At 41.4% G+C, this 20,260-nt stretch overlaps 3 protein-coding genes, 1 long non-coding RNA gene and 1 other non-coding gene across 5 annotated transcripts; 4 read left to right on the top strand and 1 right to left on the bottom strand.

Moving 5' to 3' along the window:
- Window positions 1-547: 547 nt before the first annotated feature.
- Window positions 548-5,860, top strand: pgrmc1 (progesterone receptor membrane component 1). Its single transcript, NM_001105102.1, has 3 exons — window positions 548-845; window positions 4,424-4,579; window positions 4,653-5,860. Exons 1-3 carry the CDS (start codon window positions 551-553, stop codon window positions 4,745-4,747), a joined length of 546 nt encoding a protein of 181 aa, NP_001098572.1. The 5' UTR covers window positions 548-550; the 3' UTR covers window positions 4,748-5,860.
- A 282-nt stretch (window positions 5,861-6,142) lies between these two features.
- trnal-caa lies at window positions 6,143-6,252 on the bottom strand. The gene is made up of 2 exons: window positions 6,215-6,252; window positions 6,143-6,188 (listed from the first exon to the last, which is right to left on the bottom strand). It is a non-coding gene; the product is annotated as a tRNA-Leu (tRNA).
- Window positions 6,253-6,619: 367 nt separating this feature from the next.
- On the top strand, window positions 6,620-9,284 carry LOC101167565 (cytochrome c oxidase subunit 7B, mitochondrial). Its single transcript, XM_004076769.3, has 3 exons — window positions 6,620-6,750; window positions 7,990-8,105; window positions 9,085-9,284. Exons 1-3 carry the CDS (start codon window positions 6,714-6,716, stop codon window positions 9,166-9,168), a joined length of 237 nt encoding a protein of 78 aa, XP_004076817.1. The 5' UTR covers window positions 6,620-6,713; the 3' UTR covers window positions 9,169-9,284.
- A 1,242-nt stretch (window positions 9,285-10,526) lies between these two features.
- Window positions 10,527-20,132, top strand: pgk1 (phosphoglycerate kinase 1). The gene is made up of 11 exons (XM_004076770.4): window positions 10,527-10,697; window positions 13,715-13,765; window positions 13,837-13,992; window positions 14,073-14,217; window positions 14,883-14,986; window positions 15,728-15,847; window positions 18,079-18,193; window positions 18,639-18,818; window positions 18,904-19,081; window positions 19,477-19,575; window positions 19,653-20,132. The coding sequence occupies exons 1-11, from the start codon at window positions 10,633-10,635 to the stop codon at window positions 19,691-19,693; spliced, it is 1,254 nt and encodes a 417-aa protein (XP_004076818.1). The 5' UTR covers window positions 10,527-10,632; the 3' UTR covers window positions 19,694-20,132.
- Window positions 10,704-13,512, top strand: LOC110016418. Its single transcript, XR_002291729.1, has 2 exons — window positions 10,704-12,514; window positions 12,606-13,512. It is a non-coding gene; the product is annotated as an uncharacterized LOC110016418 (long non-coding RNA).
- Window positions 20,133-20,260: the final 128 nt, after the last annotated feature.

Here is a 20,260-nt window from a genome sequence, read left to right on the forward strand (position 1 = left end):
TTTGTGATTTTAAGTTTCTTTGCTGTTTTCTACGCTGAAAACACGTGTTGGGAGGGATGTGGTATTAATATTTGTAAACTACAATGGAACAAACCCTTTGTACTTTTGATTAACTTTATGTTTTATTTTTACTTTTGATTAAATTGAGGACAAAGTTAGATATTTTCGGAGAGGATTCTGATTGGAGTAAAGAAGTGATCATGTGATCGTAAATCTGAGAAATTATTGGCCGATGTTCACGGAAATTGTTCGAGAGCAACGTTGCCAGATCCGTTCATTATCAGCAGCACAGTTTGGTTTTATTTGTTTTTAAATATATGCCACTCCTTGGCACTTTGTCAGTGCTTTGTTTTTTATAATTTCCCAAATAATATATATTTTTACCATTGCACTTTATTATTATTAGAAGAAAAGTATTAATAAAGTATTTAATCAAAACTATATATTCAGAGACTAGTGTGTCGTGGTCTGAGAGTAACACTCCCCCATTAGAGTTCAGTTGCGTATTTTACAAATCTGGCAACACCGATTGGTAAAGACAGACGCAAACATGGCTGCAGAAGAGGCAGGCGAAGTAACTTCTGCTGGAATTTTTCAGGAAATCTTCACCTCTCCGCTAAACCTCACGCTGCTCAGCCTCTGTTTGTTTCTTCTCTACCAAATCTTCCGCGGGGACAGGCAGCCGGACTTTGGTGAAGTGGAAACGCCGCTACCTAAACTGAAAAAGAGGGATTTTACTTTGGCGGAGCTGAAGCCCTACGATGGACTCGAGAATCCTCGAATCCTCATGGCTGTCAACGGGAAGGTGTTTGACGTGACCAGAGGAAAGAAGTTCTACGGCCCAGGTAAGAAGACCGTTTTATTTACTGACACCTCTCTCTTTTGTTCATTTCTACCGACTGGGTTAAAAAAAAGTGTTACATTTAGTTGTTTGGCCCGCATAGTTGACTTTTGCAACTGGAATCTGGCGCCACACCCCCTCCGCGAGGCCCTTTATATGTCAAAGGGCTGCAGCAGCCTTTAGGTCAGAGATCGTATATATGAACAAGCTGAACTCTCTTAGGAAAATAAGTTTCTAGTAGATCAACTGAAAAGAGTTAAAAACTTCTACATTTTACAAGTCACGATTTTCTCTGGTGATATTTCTGACCCCCCCCCCCCCCCCCCCAAAAAAAAATACCAGTTTAATGTAAACTACAACTAGGACTGTAGAATTAGTAGAACACGTTTTGATTTGTTAATTGATCATCCATTTGTAATATTAATGTTTAGCTTTGTAGAGTTGTTTGGAATTATCTTTTTAAATAAAGATTACCCCCAACGTTTAATTTTTAGTCAAAGTTTCCCTCATTCAGACTTTGTTTAGAGACTAAAACATTTGGTTCATTCTGTTTTTGTGTATCCAAGCATTTAATTAGACTGAACACATATTTGTGATGTAGATCAAATTTGAGTTTGGATTCCCGCCTGACTGTAAATGAGCAGCTTATTCCAAACGGTTTGATTGGGTAAAAACATCATGCAGGAAAGTTTCCCACATTCCCCGGCGGTTTGGTTTGCTCTTCATAGACCGGCCAAACTGCCTGGAAATGTCAGGCAAGTAAAACATTTGTTTTATTTTGGGGCATTATTGGCGACCAACCACGTGGGCAAATATATGGTTTCTGCTGTTATCTCTTATTGATAATCACCTTCCCCAGTTCAGCAGTTTTATTGACTTTTTTTTCCTTTATTTATTTTTTTACTCCCTCTCTTTATGCCACTTAGTGGTTTCTTGGCAAATTGATTAAATTATTTTTAAATTTGAAATAAACTTCGTTAAGTATTCTCACGTTTTTGAATGTGAAAGCTGCTAAATTAATCGACTTCCATTTGAAAAATAAAGGTTTAGCATTGCTGACAACTATTTATCTTGAAGTTTGATGCCCAAAGTTATGATTAATTCCACTTGTTTGGACTGAACGTTGTTTTAATTTTTTTTCTTCTTCAAATGTTCCAGCTCTGGTTGTCATAGCTACCCTGTATTTTCTATGTACTGGGCTTTTGCCTCATCCTGAGGTTAAAACAAGGTATAAATTTAAAAATTATTCCAAAGTTGTTGCTATATTTGGCCTTCTAACGGCATTTAGATCATTTGCAGGACGCAGCTGTGAGGCAGCAAACCCAACAACACTTGGTGTATTTATTCAAATTCTCATGAACAAACATTTCCAGAAATTTATGACCATTCTGTTTTTCTCTCTGACCAACAGAAAAGATATTCTGTTTGAATTGGGCTGTTTTTGTTTTCAATCTACAGTGAAAGTCAGAAAAAGAGGCACACATGATCAATCGCATTCATTCTTTCACAATAAAAGCACTTGAAGGAAGTGGTATTTTGTTCTTGTTTGGTCAGGATTTAACGTGATCTTTCTGTAAACAGACACAGAGAGAGGAGAGGCGGCTGTTTGACTTCAGGTCTTATCGCAGATATTAACCTCTGCTGCGTCTAACCTCTGACCGACACGTTTGCTGCTGACGTGCAGACGCCTGCTATGCTCTGCACACGCACGCAAAAAGAAGCTTTCAATGAAGAAATCGGGAATGAAAGCATCAATATTTACAACTGAAGGATTATTGATCCATTTAGAACTCAAACAAAACATGTCTCACTGAAAGAAATGTAGTTATTTCCTCAGATGTTTTCTGATTTGAGAGATTTGTGTTTAATTCTAAAACAGAAGTCATTATTTTTGTAATTGTGAAGACTTGATAAATAAACAAAAAAAACTGTCTCGCCTGCCTAAAACAGTGCTGCAAACCAAACTACCCCCAGACCATGAAAACCCCCCAGACAAGCCCCTGCAGCCTTCAGCAGCAAAGCAAGCCAGGGACAGTCTTTCAAAAATAAAAGCAGAGTTCACTCTCGCCTCATAGACGTCAGTTTTCCAAAATTTAAGCTGTTTCCCGGGAATGTTTTCCCGATGAGCTGAGGCTGGACCTGAAGGAGACGCTCTTCAGGGAATCTTCAGCGATCTCACGGAAATCTTTATTTTATTTTTATTTTTTACAGACACAAAATTAAGCACAAATATAAACTTAAACAAAGCCAACAAAACTAGTAAATATATAATCATAATGGACTGGATTCATCTGCGCTTTTCCAGACACAGCGACGGTCGGCTGGAGGGAGCGGGAATCAAACCGTCGATCCTTCGATCCTTGGCCGATCTGCTCAACCCTCTAGTAGTTGTAGTTGTTATGTTCAACACTTGAGTTCAATGTGTGTAAATGTTATTATTTATTCAGGGCGGTGTGTTTGGGTTTTTGTACCTGCAGATTGAAAATAACCTCTTAAACTAATTTAACTTAATTTACCTTTTTTGGCCTGTAAACGTGTCCACCCTCCACCGTACCACCAGTTTTGAATCTGACAACACTGGATTATTGTCGGGTTAGTTTGTAGAGGGTGGTGCAGCCTTTGTGTTTGTGTTCAGATTAGGATTATGGGATGAATCCGAGGCGTCTCCGGCGTTACTTATGACTCAAAGAGTTCCAGGTACCAGATGAAGATGACCTGAATCCATCTATGAAGACCCACTGTGATGAAAATCCTGTTTTTAACATGTTCTTGTGGCATTTTTCTTTCTGATGATAGAGAAAAATGAATATTTCTTGATTGAAATCGTTGTGAATCAGGAGCAGATGAATACATGCAGTTTGAAAAAGATGGTATTTTGTGATGTAAAAGCTACAACTGGCTCCGCTCCATTCTGATGCATCCGCTTGCAGGCGAATAGATCCATGGACGTCTTCGTCTGCGCAGGCATCTGACTCAAAACTGCGCAGCTGGACAGCTCAGTGTGGAGGGGTTGGTCTGCAGAAACTGTCCAAACTGTGTCTTAGAAAACAACACAGGTTTTCCTTCTAAGTTGGAAAACTTAAGAAGGATAAGAAAATAGCGTTCCCTGGGAACGCTATTTTCTTATCCTTCTTAAGTTTTCCAACTTAGAAGGATTTTTTTTTTTTGGCTTCTAATAAAGAAATAAACATCTCGGATTTGATTGGTGCAACAACTAAAAGAGTCACAGCTGTCAAACAATCACACCCAGAAAGTTTTAAATGTCTAATTTGTAGTCTTTGCAGCTGTTTTGTTGAAGTCTCTGTTTTGAGTCGATGTGTTAAACTGGGAGGAAATTGTGCGAATGTTTGTTGTTTTTTTTCGCCCACCGGTTTTTGTTCTGCATTAAAGTGTGCATGTGAGTATTCCCAGCCGAGACCATCAGGAAATTCTTCTCAGGGTGTGTTCGTGCCAAGGAACTCTTAGTTTGTTTGTTTTTACTTTTTAAGGGGTTTTGCTTTCAGAAGGTCTGACTCCAAGCAGCAGGGGAAAAAAACCAAACTTTTATTTTTTGTGGGTTTTTTTCTGTGTGTTGTCCTGCAGAGGGGCCGTACGGCGTCTTTGCAGGCCGCGACGCGTCCAGAGGCCTGGCCACCTTCTGCCTGGACAAGGAGTCTCTGAAGGACGAGTACGACGACCTGTCGGACCTGGACGCCATGCAGCAGGACAGCCTGGCCGAGTGGGAGACTCAGTTCACCTGTGAGTGGAGGCGACGCGTTAAAACCAAACCGCCAGATGAAGTAAAGGCTGATTTCTCCACATGTCCTTTCAGTTAAATACGACTACGTCGGCAAGCTCCTGAAACCCGGAGAGGAGCCCACAGAGTACACCGACGACGACGAGGGGAAGGACAAGAAGGCAGACTAGAGCGGCGCAAGGCGAGCTGCGTGCTGCCTTCGTGTTGGTCGTCCGACACATTCAGCCTTCATTTAGCTCCAATCTGTAACCACGACGACTGCTTTAGGACCAATCCTGTTTCTGCATGTGTATCCACGCTTCTCATTTCTGAAGGCAGAAACCGACGTGCTGCTGTCAGCTCCACCCTCAGGTCACTTCCTGCCTTTTATCTCGCATTGGATTTGTTTCAACAATGTTCCAGGAAGTAGTTCTCATGTTGATTGACATAATTTAATGAAAGCTGGAAAGTCTTTGACCCGAATTATGTTTTTTTTTTTTTTCATTTTTATTATTCTGACATTGTTAGAAATCCGTTTAACTAAAAACTACCTTTAGAGATGGATCGCCAACATGTTTGCTACCTGAGTGTTTAGATTGATCTCAACACAGCTTTTTCTGAATATGAAAACTTTAACAAAAACAAACATCTGCAGCCTTTTGCTCGGTTAATGTAGTTGAAGTCTAGTTTTTAATTTTCCTCCTCACACTCACAGCTTCATATCCTTCATCTCTACTGCAAAATTCATATTGTGCTCAGTCATGCTCTCTTAAAAAAGTGATACATTTGAAATAAAGAAAAATATAAATATGAGAAAAAAAGGAACATTAAGATTTTTGTGTGTGTGTGACTTATTGTGCAGTTTGAAGAGTCGCTGTGCAAAGAAATGACCTGAAACGATCATGTTGGTGCATTCAATCTGCTGTTTTAAACAAGCAAACACTACATAAGATTATAATCCCATGAAGGAAAAGACTCCTCTCACACAATCTTAATCCATCCTGTTTTCTGTCCTTTAAATTAGGCAAGCTTTGGTTGGGTCTTCAACATTTAACTCAATCAGAGCAACATTAATGCATCTTTACAATAAAGTTTGTGAATTTTAACAGAAATGTTTTCTTCTAAAGATTGCTTAAAGAAAATACCATTTTCCTTACTGTGGAGGTTTTTTGTATTGAAACTTCACTGTTGTTATTCCTTTAACTTCTTATAAATGTTTTTATTTTACATATTCTTCTGTCATACTGTGTTGATCCTTAAAATGATATTTTTGATTTAATAAAAAAATTCAAAATGATGGCTTACATTTGCTTTTTTTTTTTTTTTTTTATTGTTTGAGAATATTGCCAAATAAATAGGACCTAATGATCACACTCAGATGTTATGAATCCAAAAGATTAATTTCAAAAATTGACCAAAGACAAATTGAGTGTCTAAAAATCAGATAATTTATGTCAGTGTTATAGATATTACTTTACCACGTGGTGTAGATTAAAGTAATAAAAACATGTCTGCTTCAATTAATCCCATTTATTATTAATTTCCCAATCCAAATGCATGAGAAGAAAAATTGAAAAAAAAATATGTGTCAGAAGTGGGATTCGAACCCACGCCTCCATTCGGAGACCAGAATGCCCGCTTTACGGAAGGTAATGAACCTTGAGTCTGGCGCCTTAGACCACTCGGCCATCCTGACACGTTATGTTACGGGGGACAACTAGTAGATTTAACCACTACCCCCGACAATGAGGTGGCATTGTGTAGTAGTAGTTCATTTTAATATTACCGCAATTTTCTATCTCTTAAAAGCTTTGTAAATGTTGCTTATCTTTTTTAACCGTTTCTTACTATTCATGTTGTTACTGTATGGCTCATCCGTGTTTTGGATAAACATTTACCGCTTCTATTACTGTATAAATTATTTGAAATATTATACATATTTTATAGCTGAGTTACCTATTTCGTAGCCCATATGAATAATGATAATTTTAATAGCAGTATTATTTTTGTCTTGTTTTAATTTTATTTCAGCTGAATTGCTTAAAATTCCTATTTTATTTCGGAACCGGAACGCAACCATTTCCGGTATCTGTGCAGTCGGCAGCCATATTGTATTTCCGTTCTTCAAGGGTATCTGAAGACACAAGGCCAGACAACATGTACCGGTTTGCAAAGGCTGCAGCTAACATCAGCAGTAAGAGTGCCGTTTTACTTTGTAACTGTGGTGGACGCCGCGTTAATTATTCAGGGAACACTGTGATTTAGTTGACAAAAGGTCGGTCAGCCTTCTGTTGTAGTACAGCTAGATGGTGCCTTGCTAGCTGGTTAGCATAACTCCAAGATAGTTGATATTTCATATTAAAATTTTGCTATAAAGAGTCTGCATGTTGATTTAATATGAATCAGACTAGCTTGTACCTGAACTGACCGTGAAATCAATACCTTATAAAACGTAATGTCCTTGCTCAATAGTCTGTGTTCCGTTTACAGCTTTAATCGTTGCTAGCAGCATAAAACTTTAAAGTTTAGTGTTTGTCACCTTAAGTTTTAATTACATTTATATATCACATTTGTTTGTTTGGCAGTAAATGATGTTCTGATAAAACACATTTTGACTGAAAGGTTTAGGGCACTTAAACGAGGACATAGGTTATATCCTACTGAGCTAAAACAATTATAAAAAGTTTACAAATACACATAGTAATTGCTTATATTTTCGATAATTTGTATGAAGTCCAGAGTTATAATTTTTCTGGAATCTCAGATTTCAATAATAGAAATAATAGAATCTAAGCACTCCTTTATTTGTGTGGTCAGACCCCAAACTTTCACACTTGTCCTGAAGATCTTTGCTTTGTTTTCTTTGGTCTCTTCGCTTTAATGTACATGTGGCACAGAGCAGTTGGTGCAGTATCATCCCGTTGGGCCTTCTCTTTTTTGTGTGTAGCTGCACAGGCTATTGGTGCTGTGTGCGCGAGCTGTGATAGATTTTGCGCCCAATAGGTGAAGTAAATACCCCCCCCCCCCTTTTTTTATTTATTGGGGGATTTACAGTAAAAAGAGTTTGTCGATCCAGAGAGAATGAGCAGTTAACCCCTTGTGGTGCTATAGCAACTGCCATTCTTGTCCATCAAATGGCTGGATGGAGTAAAGTCCTTCATCACTCCAGGCCGTGTCTGCTCTGCTCTACAGTCCAGCGGCGACGGTCTTCACGCCACTACCATCTTACGCCTTGTAGGGGGTGATGACGGGAATGGATGCAGCTACTCTTTTCCTTGTTTTAAACACACGTTTTTATGAATCCTCTAACATTTTTAATCATTTGTCCGTCTAAAATTTGAAAGTGATCGTCTTTAATTGATCTGCAGTCTATAAAACCTTTTTTTGTAAAAGAGCATTTAGGGTTGGGTTGATTCTTTGTGTTGTCGTGCAGGTCGGGCTGCTCAGCAGGTGAGACATGGATCCAGCGGCCAAAACAACTTCCACGCCAAGTACGGCATGGGGGTGTTGGTCAGTGGAACCGTCTTCTGCACGGCCGTGTGGGCATATGTAAGTCCGAGCACGCTGTTCTCAACTTCCTAATGACCGGAGCAGTTTATCCTGGATGGATTCTGATGCTGAAACTTATTTTCATCAAAAAATAAACTTTCAAAAAACTGTTAAAACCAAATTTTATAAAAACGGGTTTTTAGAAGTGATTGAGTGGAAAAAAATGTGCGCATCAACTTATTATTGTAAGTAAAAAGTAATATAAATCGATGTGAAGTGCAAGGATAACATTCGTTTTTGTGGCCGTTCCTTGTTTTTTTTTTTATAGCTGTGAAGGATTTAAATCAGTAAAGATTTTTCCAAACTTTACAAGACTGCTTCCAACTATTTAAAGTACTTTTTTATCAGCAAATTTTAATTAAAACAGTTAATAATGGAATATATATACCTAATTTATTAATGCTTTATTAAGGACACATCTCAGATTTGCTCAAAGACGTTCACTTTGCAAAGTTTCTGATCTTAATTCAATTCCATTCAATTTTATTTATATAGCCCAAATTCACAACAACAGTCGTCTCGATGGGCTTCGTAATCTTAGCAGTTGGCTGTCAAAACAAATGAATCATTGCTGGTCTATTCAACGCCAGGTTTCAACATTTTTTCGTTTTATTGAAGCCATTTTTAAAACATTTTTATTTTTCTGACTGAAGCAGTATGACGTCCAAACTGACAGTTGCAACCTATGACCACTAGAGGGCGTTGGCGTGTTACTTACTCGTGTTTCTCAATAGAACTTTACGTTTCATAAAAATATGAATTCCTGCTGGTAAAACCTTGTTTAAAAAGATATGAAAAGTGGGTATCAGATATATTTTTGAGTAAAAAAAAAACTAAATGTAAGGCAGTTTTCAAAATAGCTTATAACTAGATTTTTTAACCACCTCCTTGTATTATATCACTTAAAAAACAAACATATCATTTACTGGATTTTTATAATCAAAATTGATGTTTGACCGCATGTTCTACCTCTGTTCAGGTTTTGACTCAGACCGGCATCGCCTGGAACTTGTCACCTGTTGGGAAGGTGATGCCCAAAGAGTGGAGACAGGCTGAGGAGTGAAGATCCAGCATGACACACCTGCACCTCAACTGAGACGCCTCCTGGATGTACAGATGACAAACCAATACCTGCTTCTTTTTTCCAACATGTTGTCCAAAATAAATTCCTCAATTCCACTTATGGTTTTGTGTAAATGATGCTCTACACAAGAACAATGACTGTAGCATCTAGGTTAGGCCTTTTTTTAGGCTTATTCCAATTTGTACGTCAAAGGTTTAGTTTTTTGTTTGTACAAAAGACACTCTAATTTTTGTTCAACAATGTTTGTGAAAAGTTGACGGTTCCAGGGCCAGTTTTGTTTTGAAAGAACAGTTTAGCGTCAATTTTAAAGCATGTAGTTTGATCCCAAGATGCCTAACAATTAGACTCTGAAGCACTGCTGCCTCACAACATCAATTAAATTCACAGAGAAGTGGGCATTTATTATTGTGTGGTTGAAGTCCCTTCTCCCTTCCCTATTTCCTTTTCCTGCTTGGTTGACAACAGTGGATGGGGACGTGTGAGGTTTGCTGCATCTCTATAATCATTGTAGTTTTAAAAATGCCCTCCATAGGGTGGAACAGTGGTTAGCGCTCTTGCCTCTCAGCAAGAAGACCCCCGGTTCAAGTCCTGGCTGGGGGACTCGAAACAGAACATTAATGGGGGGAGCTTTCTTTGTGGAGTTTGTATGTTCTCCCCCATGCATGCATGGGTTCTCTCAAGGGTCTCCACCTTCCTCCAAAAACCATGCTTCATAGGCCAATTGGCAACTCTAAATTGTCCATAGGTGTGAGAATGAATGGATGTGTGATATGTGGCTCTGCGACAGACAGGCAACTCGTCCAGGGTGTCCCCTGCCTTCACCCACAAGTGGCTGGGATAGGCTCCAGCAGCCTTGTGACCTCAAAGGGACATAACAGAAGAAGATGAATGAATGAGTGAATGGCCTTAATAGATCAATACTTTTGAAAGGCTAGGAAATATGATGCCTACTAAGGAAATGGTAGTGTTTCTGAAAAAAAGCAGTTTTATTTTGAAATTCTTATAACTATGTAAAATTTAGTTTTAGTTGTTTTTTTAAAGAAAAATCGCAGAATACATTTTAAAAATATATAACAATATAAGAACATAACCGTTCTAAATACAAGTCACCATTGTTTTAAACTTTTGACATTCTTAACTATTAAGAACAAAAATATAATTAATATGCATATATATATATTTAAAACTGGGAAAGAAAAACCGAATAAAACACTAAAAATAGCAGGGCAGCGTTGTTACGCCAAGAAGATAAGCAGCGTCACTGTCCAATCAGATCTCACGCTTTCGTTCCGGATCAGCCAATCATCAGAGGAGGAAGGGTTTGGCCCCGCCCTGACGCTCTCAGTCTGCTGAGCTAAGGTCACCGCTGTCATTCGGTAGCTAGCTGTCCATCAGGCGGGGTGGTCTCATTCAGGAACGGAAGAACCTCAGAAACTAAGCAAAATGTCTCTGTCTAACAAACTCACCTTGGATAAGGTGGACGTCAACGGGAAGCGGGTCGTCATGAGGTAAGCGTACAGCTCCGGGCAAAAATGAGGGAATTGTAAATATTTTCTGTTAGCTAAGTCTACACACACCCCCGGAATTTAACCGAGTGTGGCTAAACTCTTTTTAACGAACACGCAGCTTCACGGTGAGACTCAGGGGAGATGCTTTCCGGTTTTAGAGTCATTTCGTTCATTCATTTAGGGGAGACAGGAAGTGAAGTTGTTGCCGATCACGTTTTTCGGTGATACGTGCCTGTGCGGAGATGCTGCATGGATGAACAGAGCCAGCATCCCACACGCAGCTGAGCCTGAGGCCTTTAAAATACACGAATCTGACCCGTTTGTCCAAAAACACTCAACTCACTTCTATTACGAAGACACTCCACTAGATAGCAATAATAATTAACCAATACATGTGTCCATATGTCTGTAAATGTGCTAAATGCAGTCAGGGTATTATATAAAATCAAACTTTATTTATAAAGCACTTTGGCAACAATTCAAACTTTATTTATAAAGCACTTTGGCAACAAAAATAAAGTAACTAAAGTGGTTTACAAAATAAACAGTCAAAACTGTTAAGGGCTGTTTTTGCTTTGCAGTTTTAAGGTCATTGCTTAAATCAATTACTTATTTCACTCTTCAAATTATATATAACTTAATTACAAACAAACATTTTAAAGTAAATTAAAACTTTTTCCTCCAGCTTTTGACAAAATTTTAAACTTTGCTTTACATAAAGTTACAATGTTAAGGGTGTTTATGTTTGAAATGTATACTGTGGTGTTTGTCTGGCATTTATTTTATTGTATTTAATTTCTTTTAATTTTAAATTGGGTTGTGACTCATCAAGCTGTGTGGAGAACACTGAAATTAGCAAACAATTGTTGAATTATAGTTTTCTCTTTAAAATGTTTGGTTTTGATGTCAAAATAAAAGTATGTAAAGTTGTTATTCCTGAAGAGCAGCTTTAGATATAAACTATCAAATGATTGCAAATTAGATTTTTATTCTGTTAAACCTAATTTGTGTTTCTTATTATTGTTTTGTAATCGTATTGTTCAGACAATTGTTAGTTTTATTGTCAGCTCAAATCCTTTCACTCCTATCTTTACCACTTTCATCAGAAGTTATGATTCAGTGCTTGATGTTATTTTCTTTAAGAGAAGATCTTAAGTCAGGAAGGAAAAAATCTTCTTCTCTTTAAGCTGGTTTTTATTTGCTTTAAGTTAAAGGCAGCTCATGCAGGTTTATTTCCAAAATCAACATTCTGCGTTTGAGTTACAGCAGTTTACTGATGCTGAAGCTCAGATTGAGATTTATTCTCTGGGTTTCTCATGAGGTCTTCTGCAGACCAACCTTCACTCCACAGAGTGAAAGAGCTTGAAGGTGTCACCCTGTTTGGAAATGTCAGGAGGCCAGGAGGTGATGCAACAGCAGGCAGCACAGAGCAAGGGTCGCCCTCCGCCTGCAACGCTGGTGTTAAAGGTCGAACTTCAGCCGACGTGACGCAGAAATAATCTGCACTGATTCTGGCATGTTTCACGCAGTGCCTGCCCGAGCCTGCCCGGCGTTTCACGTTCATGGACCGCGAGTGCGGGACAGCGGGAAGTTACGACAGAATGATTTCTACTGCAAGAAGCGATTTCCTCTTTGCAGTGCTGTTTCCACATTCATCATTCATTGACACACATATCAGGATTTTCTTTAGGATTTGTGTTAATTTGAAGCACAAAAGAAAAAAAAGATTGAAGTTATTGTTGTTTTTTTTACTGATAAGTGTTTGCTTCATCCACTCATTTCAGGGCAGCTCCAGAGCTTTTAGCATCAGCTTAAAGGTGGTTTTTGTAACCTTCTGCCTTTTATCATCAGTTTACTGTCGTCCTTTTCGAGTTCTCCTAATCCCAGATTCCTCCGATTTATCAACAGGTGTAAAACTTTTGGTGTGGAAAATCCACAGCAGCGGCTGAACTGCTGACATGGAGCTTTCAGGATAAGACTGTGGATTGCTGTGATAATAGAAGCAGCTGCAGGGTTCAGATCGAGTGTCTGGTTGGATCCATCAATGGAGGGCGGGGTAGTTATGTAACCGACTGTTGGAGAAAGGAAGCAGCGTTCTGACAGACAGACACCTTAGAGCTGCTTCAGCCGGGTTTTATGATAGTCTTTGGTTCTTATTTCAATAAAAAAAGAAAAACTTAGTTTATTCCTAAAGAGAAATTAGAATTCCCTCAGATCTTTTTTAAAATGCTGATTTATTTCACTATGTCTGCGTTTTATTTATTATTTAAATACTTAGAATAATAAATTCATTAAATCCATAAATTGATTTTGTTTAAATCCATTTATTCTACCATTTCAAGCAATAATAGTTATTTCCGTTTGTTTTTTTCTGTATGAACTCATTTCTTTTGTCAATTTAAATGAAAAAAAAAAACTGAAATAATTTGTCAAACGATGGAAAAACTCAAAAAAGAAATGGAATTATGAACTTGTCTGTTGATGTGATGGGGCTGTCCGAGAAACCGATTTTAGCGATACATTTGAATTTTGTGATTTATTTATTTATTTTTAAGAGGATTTATTTGAGGGAAAATTGGATTTTATTTTCCCAGCATTCTGCGCTCTTCGGCTTCCGTTGTTCGGAGAGAGATCAGCCCGTTCCTCGCTCTGCACGGACGATAAAATGGAAACTAGCAAAGTGAAGCTTTTTCCCCAGAAGAGCTGCTTTTGCAAACATTTTTATAGCTTGTTGCACTTTGTGTTCAGACCAACTTCCAAAGGAGAAGCTAAAATAAATCAGTTTTTGTTCAGTAAATTCTGTAATTTTTAGTTTTTAAAATTTTTTTGAAAGAAAGTTAGAGGAAGGCAAAAAAAATCTGTGTAAAAAAAGTGTAAATGTTCAGTCAAACTCTGCAGTTTACACTTTCGTCACAAGTTTCAGACCAAACATGAGGCTGAATGAGATCATTGAATTGCAATCCTCCCATGATGCTTTGCGTGTTCCATCAGGCCTTGTGCTTTCTTTGTTCTTCCAGAGTTGACTTCAACGTTCCCATGAAGGGCAGACAGATAACAAACAACCAGAGGTAAACCTCCTCCAGCCGGAATTGAAGCCGTTTCATGACTTTAGATGTTAAGAGAAGTTGTCATTTATCAGGATCAAGGCGGCAGTTCCCAGCATCCAACACTGTCTGGACCACGGCGCCAAGAGTGTGGTGCTGATGAGCCACCTGGGCCGTCCCGATGGAAACGCCATGCCAGAGAAATACTCCCTGGAGCCGGTAGCAGCTGAGCTGAAGAGCCTGCTGGGAAGGCGAGTTCGTTTCCTTTCATGTCGGCGTCGTTTTGAGCGGGACCCGTTGAAGGTTATAACGTGTTCTTTCGGCGCTGCAGAGACGTCGCCTTCCTGAAGGACTGTGTCGGTCCAGACGTGGAGGCTGCCTGCGCCAACCCTGCTGCCGGATCCGTCATCCTGCTGGAAAACCTGCGCTTCCACGTTGAAGAGGAGGGAAAAGGCAAAGACGCTGCTGGAAACAAGGTGGCTGAGCCGAGACGCTTTTCCTTTCACACTTACGGGAGACGCTTTTGCAGTTCAAAGCCGACATCTGTGCTGTGAGCTGAGCTTCCACGTGAAGTTCAGGACGCCATGTCTTTGCTGCTAAAAGTTTAGTTAAATTTCTTTAACCAACATGTAGCGCAGACTCCTCAGAAGGTGGTTGGTGCTGCAGAGCAGCCGCTCCGCCGTGACCTGCTGACATTTGCTCTGAAGGTCAACGGGCTTTTCTCGTCCTGAGAGGCCGTGTCCGCCTGCATGCCGGCTGGTTTCTTCAGCGTATCGCCCACTTCATTTAATGAATGTGTGACATTTGTGGAGGCGTGAACTCTCCCGACCTCTGGTTCATGGCGACCTCCGCCTTTAAAGTGCAGCTGAAACCAGATCCACAGTCCGTGCTGCATGACGACAGAGAGGCTCGCCGCGCTGCTCTCCCTTCAGTTTCTCTGCAGTCAATGTCCTCTCTTAGCATGCTAAACTGCTGAGTCATGCTCCGTGAGCCGGAGCCCGTCCAGTCTGAACGATGCTGCGGTGAAAACACAGCAGCGTGTGAGGACACAAAGGCAGAAACTTTACAGAAAACACAACTGAAAGGGCCTTTCACCTGCAGACGGTTTCACCTGCTGACACTTTGACCCGTGTCCTTTCAGACCAAGGCCACACAGGAGCAGATCGATGTTTTCCGGGCGTCTCTGTCCAAACTAGGAGACGTTTACATCAACGACGCCTTTGGCACGGCGCACAGAGCCCACAGGTGAGACGTGTTACATTCACTTTACTTACATTACAGCGTAAAGAGGAAAAAAAGCAGTAAATGTTTTAAAGGCAGTTTTTTTCCCCCTGACTACTAGAGGAAATAAATGTTTTAAATTCACCAAAAACTAGAATTCCCAGAGCCCCACCCACATTTGGTATCATTGAAAAGCCCCAAATGTCCTCTGTAGAAACCTGAAGGCGTTCATTCAGTAGTATGCAGCGTTAGGGACATGTCCTCTGCAGAGGACAAATCTGCATTACTGGGATTCAGGAGGATATTTTAATGAAGCCGAGGCTCTAGGCATTAATTCCCTCACAGGCAAGTTCTTCTCGGAAGTCCAGTTTTTGTTCAGAAATCTCTGAAGGTGGTTCAGGGTCTGAGGTCACACGTCTGACCTTCCTGACTGAAGGCCAGCTCAAACAAGCCGTTCGGTCAACATGTTGATGTCTTCATTTGCTGCATCCAACACAAACACTGCTGTGTTGGATGTAGACAGGAAGTGTTTTCCCAGCATCCTCAGGGGGGGGGGGGGGGGGTGTTGCCTTCTGACTGAGTTCTTCTTACAGCTAATGATGGAGTATTTCCTGTTGATGAGCAGCTTAACTTGTAGCTTTAGTGCAAAAGACATCGGAGGTTAAAACACTCCAAACAAACTCGTGACATCGACCGTCGTCCTCTGAGACTAGATTTCTGAGATTCCTGGAGCGTCTGATCGCTGAACGGCCTTCTTCCCTGCAGCTCCATGGTGGGAGTGAACCTGCCCCAGAAGGCTGCAGGCTTCCTCATGAAGAAGGAGCTGGACTACTTCGCCATGGCGCTGGAGAAACCTCAGAGGCCCTTCCTGGCCATCCTGGGGGGGTGAGTGCCGCTTTGGTCAGAGGCGTGACCCCGTGCAACAGCATGACTTCAGCTGTGGAAGTCATCTAGTGTGTCTGAACATGTGAACATCGATTTGTTGGTTTCTCTCATGGACTGTAAAAACAATGGACAGCTCAACCCCTCCCTTCTCATGTTCCCAAATAGGAAGTACCTAGTGGTTTCAAGAAGCCAAAGTCCCATAGACATCTATGGAGTTATTACTATATCCTAATTGTTTTTAAATATATATTTACTGTTTTAAGTTCTTAACTGACAAATCTGATGCCTCAGTAAAAGCATGTGGGACTGACGCCGGACGTCTGAGGCGTTTGATTGACAGATATTGGGTAGCCAATGGCAGCAGACGTCACTCATGCCGTCTGTGAAAGTACAGACAGCATGAGTGAGTTTTCCCGCTCCTTCTTATTTTGCAATTCTTTTAAAACAGTTAAAAAAAACTGCAGAGATGTTTCTTGTCTCTCGGGCTCAACGGAGGTGTAAACTGTAAAAATAATAAACTGTAAAAATAAGAAAAAAGATTTAAAAATGCAAAATTACCGTTCACAGATTCAAATGTTTGAATTCTCTCCAGCTGCGTTATTGACTGTAGAAAGGGAAAGATGAATGCAGTCTGCGTTTCCATGACACAAATGGGCAAAACTTTATTGAAATTATAGAAACGACAAAACACAATTTGCAATTACACTGTTTCCGTTAAATCATGAGTATGTGAATAAACACAAACCCACTCAGGCGAGAAGTCATTCAAAAACACGGATGTGAACAATACTTTGATTTACAGCAGATCCATGTTTATCCCATTACAATGTATGGAAGACACGGAACGGAGGATGATTTATTTTCAAAAGTACTACAAAAGCATCGGGTTCATAAGATCATTCAGTCTCCCGCTGCCAAAACACCTTTCCGCTGCTATTTCTGTGTCTCTGTGACCCCTGTTGGTTCAAGAGGGGAAAAAATAAAAACAAGAATCAAACTAGAGGATATTTTTATGATTGTCTTGACGTAAATAAGAAAAAATATCATTCGATTTAGGAGAGTCAAGCTGGCTGCCTTTCCATCCAGAAGCGGTGCTCTGTCTGCAGCCAGCAAGTCGCCCGGGTGCTGGCATGGCGAGCAAATGGGCTCCTTCGCCTAGCAGTAGCAGAGTCGGGCTGCGTCTCCCCAGCGGGTTAAGAAAAAAGATACAAACTTTTTACCTGTGCAGAGTTGTTGGTCATGTCTTCTTCCTCTTTCGGCTTCTCCCATCAGGGGTCGCCACAGCGAACAAGTCGCATGGTAAACTTGGCAATGTTTTACGCCGGATGCCCTTCCTGACGCAACCTTCTCAAGGCAGCCGGGCTCGGGACCGGCACAGAGGTAGAGAAGGGAACAGGGAGCAGCCCGGATTCGAACCCTGGTTTCACAGACGGAGGGCGCCGCAAACCAGCACGAGCTAAACCGGTTGTTGGTCATGTGACTCATTTAATTTGAAAAAAGTGTTTTCGTTTCTTTATGAATTATGTCCATTTCGATACACCTAAAAAAAAAAAACCTCACGTTCTCCAAGCGCCCTTTATTTTCTTAAATGTGAGTTTTTCCTAAATCGACATGTTTCCATCAGGTGAATTTATCATCAAAAATCCAATTTGCGTAGATTCGTAGTGAATGGAATCTCAGCGTTAAAGAGGTAAAGGCGTGGAAAGAGGCAACAGTAGTTGCCATGGATACGATGACTCTGAGCGACTCGGACCAATCACTGTCAACTGGTTTCATCATGGCGCTGCCCGTGTTGGGAAGCGGTGGTGAGGGATTTGGCGACTCGTCCGTTGTTTTTACAGTCTATGGTTTCTTTACACAGATGCACCGTCAGGCTCACGGGTGGATTCTCAGTTTATAGGGCACATATGATGATGAACATGCATGACGTATCTGTAAAGTGTTGTCTGCGTGGAAGAGCGCCCCCATCTGTCTCTAAATGCAGCTGTCCTCTCTGCACTGCTTTTCTCTGACCTCCATACTTGACAGAAGATTGAATTTTGAGTTTAGAGGATTTGTTGGTTTAGAACATCAGGATCACATATTTAGAGAGGAACTTTAACTATTTTGATCATCTTTTGTCGTTAATATAAAGTGAAATGTTTGAAATAAAATCCCCTCTAAGCTAATGTTGTTTTTTTGTCATGAAACCTGTGATTTTGTTTAGTTTTTATGGTTTTTTCTGGTTTCAGAGCAAAGGTGAAAGATAAGATCCAGCTGATCAACAACATGCTGGATAAGGTCAATGAGATGATCATCGGCGGCGGCATGGCCTTCACCTTCCTCAAAGTCCTCAACAACATGGAGGTGAGAAACGTGGAGTTTCTCCAAACCCTTAGTCCTGTTGGTTTGCAGGAATTCTGCTCAAAAGAGATAAACGTCTAAAGAACAGCAGCACAGACTGAAACAGACGTCAGTGTTTTGTGGGTTTAAGCTGAACTTCTACAGAGTTCGTGTTATGATAGAGCTGCGTGTTACTTCGTGATTTCTTCTGTTTGACTTCATGGGTCTAAACGGAGTCAGAAACCAGATTTCCTCCGTTTCTGGGTTTTATCAGCTGCAGGGGTTTTGTGTTTCATGTTTGAACAGAATTGTGAAATGGTTTTGTTTCCGTTTTTTCAGTCAGGTTCACGTTCCTAACTCCTGCTTAAACAAAGGATTTCTGAACGCTCAAGTCCACTCTCTTTTTTTCTTTTCGGAGGGTTACTAAGATGAAGTTTTGACACAAACGATGCGTTCGCTGTCCCGTCAGATCGGTACGTCTCTGTTCGACGAGGAGGGCGCCGCCATCGTCAAAGACCTGATGGCCAAAGCGGAGAAGAACGGCGTGAAGATTACGCTGCCCGTCGACTTCATCACGGCCGATAAGTTTGACGAGAAAGCCGCCACCGGCACCGCAACCGTCGCCGCAGGCATCCCCGCCGGCTGGATGGTGAGAACCCGACTGGAGAGCAGATGCTTTGGCGTCTCTCCTTTTTTGTTCTGAGAGAAAACCGGAGAGGGCTTTTTCTCTGCAGGGTCTGGACTGTGGACCGGAGAGCTCCAAAGCCTACGCCGAGGCGGTGGGCAGGGCCAAGCAGATCGTGTGGAACGGTCCGGTCGGTGTCTTTGAGTGGGAAAACTTTGCAAAGGGAACCAAGAACCTGATGGACAAAGTGGTGGAGGTGACCCAGGCGGGCTGCATCACCATCATCGGTGAGTGAGAGGACGAAGAGGCTGGTTTTCTCAGCAGCAGACGACACATGCTGTTGATTTTGAATCATCAAACTAAATTCATGTTTTTAATTTTTATTAATTTATTTAAACCAATCAAATGGATTATTTGACGTCTGTCAGTGAACCTCATGGAGTCTCCAGACTTTAGTTGAAGGTCTAGCATCGCTGCCTCCTTGGTGCTGTTGCAGCAAATGAAAACATTTATTTATTTTTTCACTGATGAATCTAGCTTGAAGCACCAAGATGTCCAGGAAAGAAAAGGAAATAAAAAGTACATTTGGCGGGTAAAAAGGGGGCAACGAGGGCGAGTAGCGGCTACATGCCATGCAATGCCGCCCATCCTTTGACTCGTCTGTCATGCACGTTCTGACCAGGTGGGGGCGACACCGCCACATGCTGCGCCAAATGGAACACAGAAGACAAAGTCAGCCACGTCAGCACAGGAGGCGGAGCCAGTCTGGAGCTGCTGGAGGGTGAGCGTATGCACCCGCAGCAAGGCAGCACGCCAAGCGTCCAACACCTCTGACTTTTGTCCTGGTCTGTGTTTCAGGGAAAGTCCTGCCTGGCGTGGAAGCCCTCAGCAGCGTCTAAAGCTGCTGTCAAGCTGGAGAAGAGGGTAGCTGCTCAACCATTTATTCCTGAAACACCCCACAGAAGTGACTAACCACCCCCCCCCCCTCAGCTGTACCAGAGAGGGGCGCCCTCCTCCTCCTCTCAGACCTGCTGTCACTAACAAGTAGAGAGCTCCGCCTTACGTCTCCTGAGTGAACTGCAGCGAGCGGCTGCAGCAGTGGAGGGCGTGTGGCGGTGAAGGCGGCCGCCCGCTCTCGCCCCAACGACAAACTTGAACATTGGCTCTTCTGTGCGTGACCGCAAAGGGATCTTCACCGCGCCTCCAGCCGCTTCACGCCGTGCATCTGTGTAGAGGTTGTGAAAGTGTGTTTTGATGTTACATTTACTGTGTTCGCTGCAGTCGTCTGTCTTTTTCTGACGGAGATGATCCGTTCCAATAAAAGCGTCTGTGTCAAAGCGAGTGACTTTTCCTGACTGAAACTGCAGATCGTCTGCGGCTGAGCTGTCAAAAGGGGTGGAGGCAGAGGGGTGAGAAGCCCCCTGTAGCTTCTTTACATGTCCTGATGGAAGTGGAACTTCAATGTC

Source organism: Oryzias latipes, chromosome 14 (genome assembly GCF_002234675.1).
Source record: "Oryzias latipes chromosome 14, ASM223467v1".
Classification (NCBI taxonomy): domain Eukaryota; kingdom Metazoa; phylum Chordata; class Actinopteri; order Beloniformes; family Adrianichthyidae; genus Oryzias; species Oryzias latipes.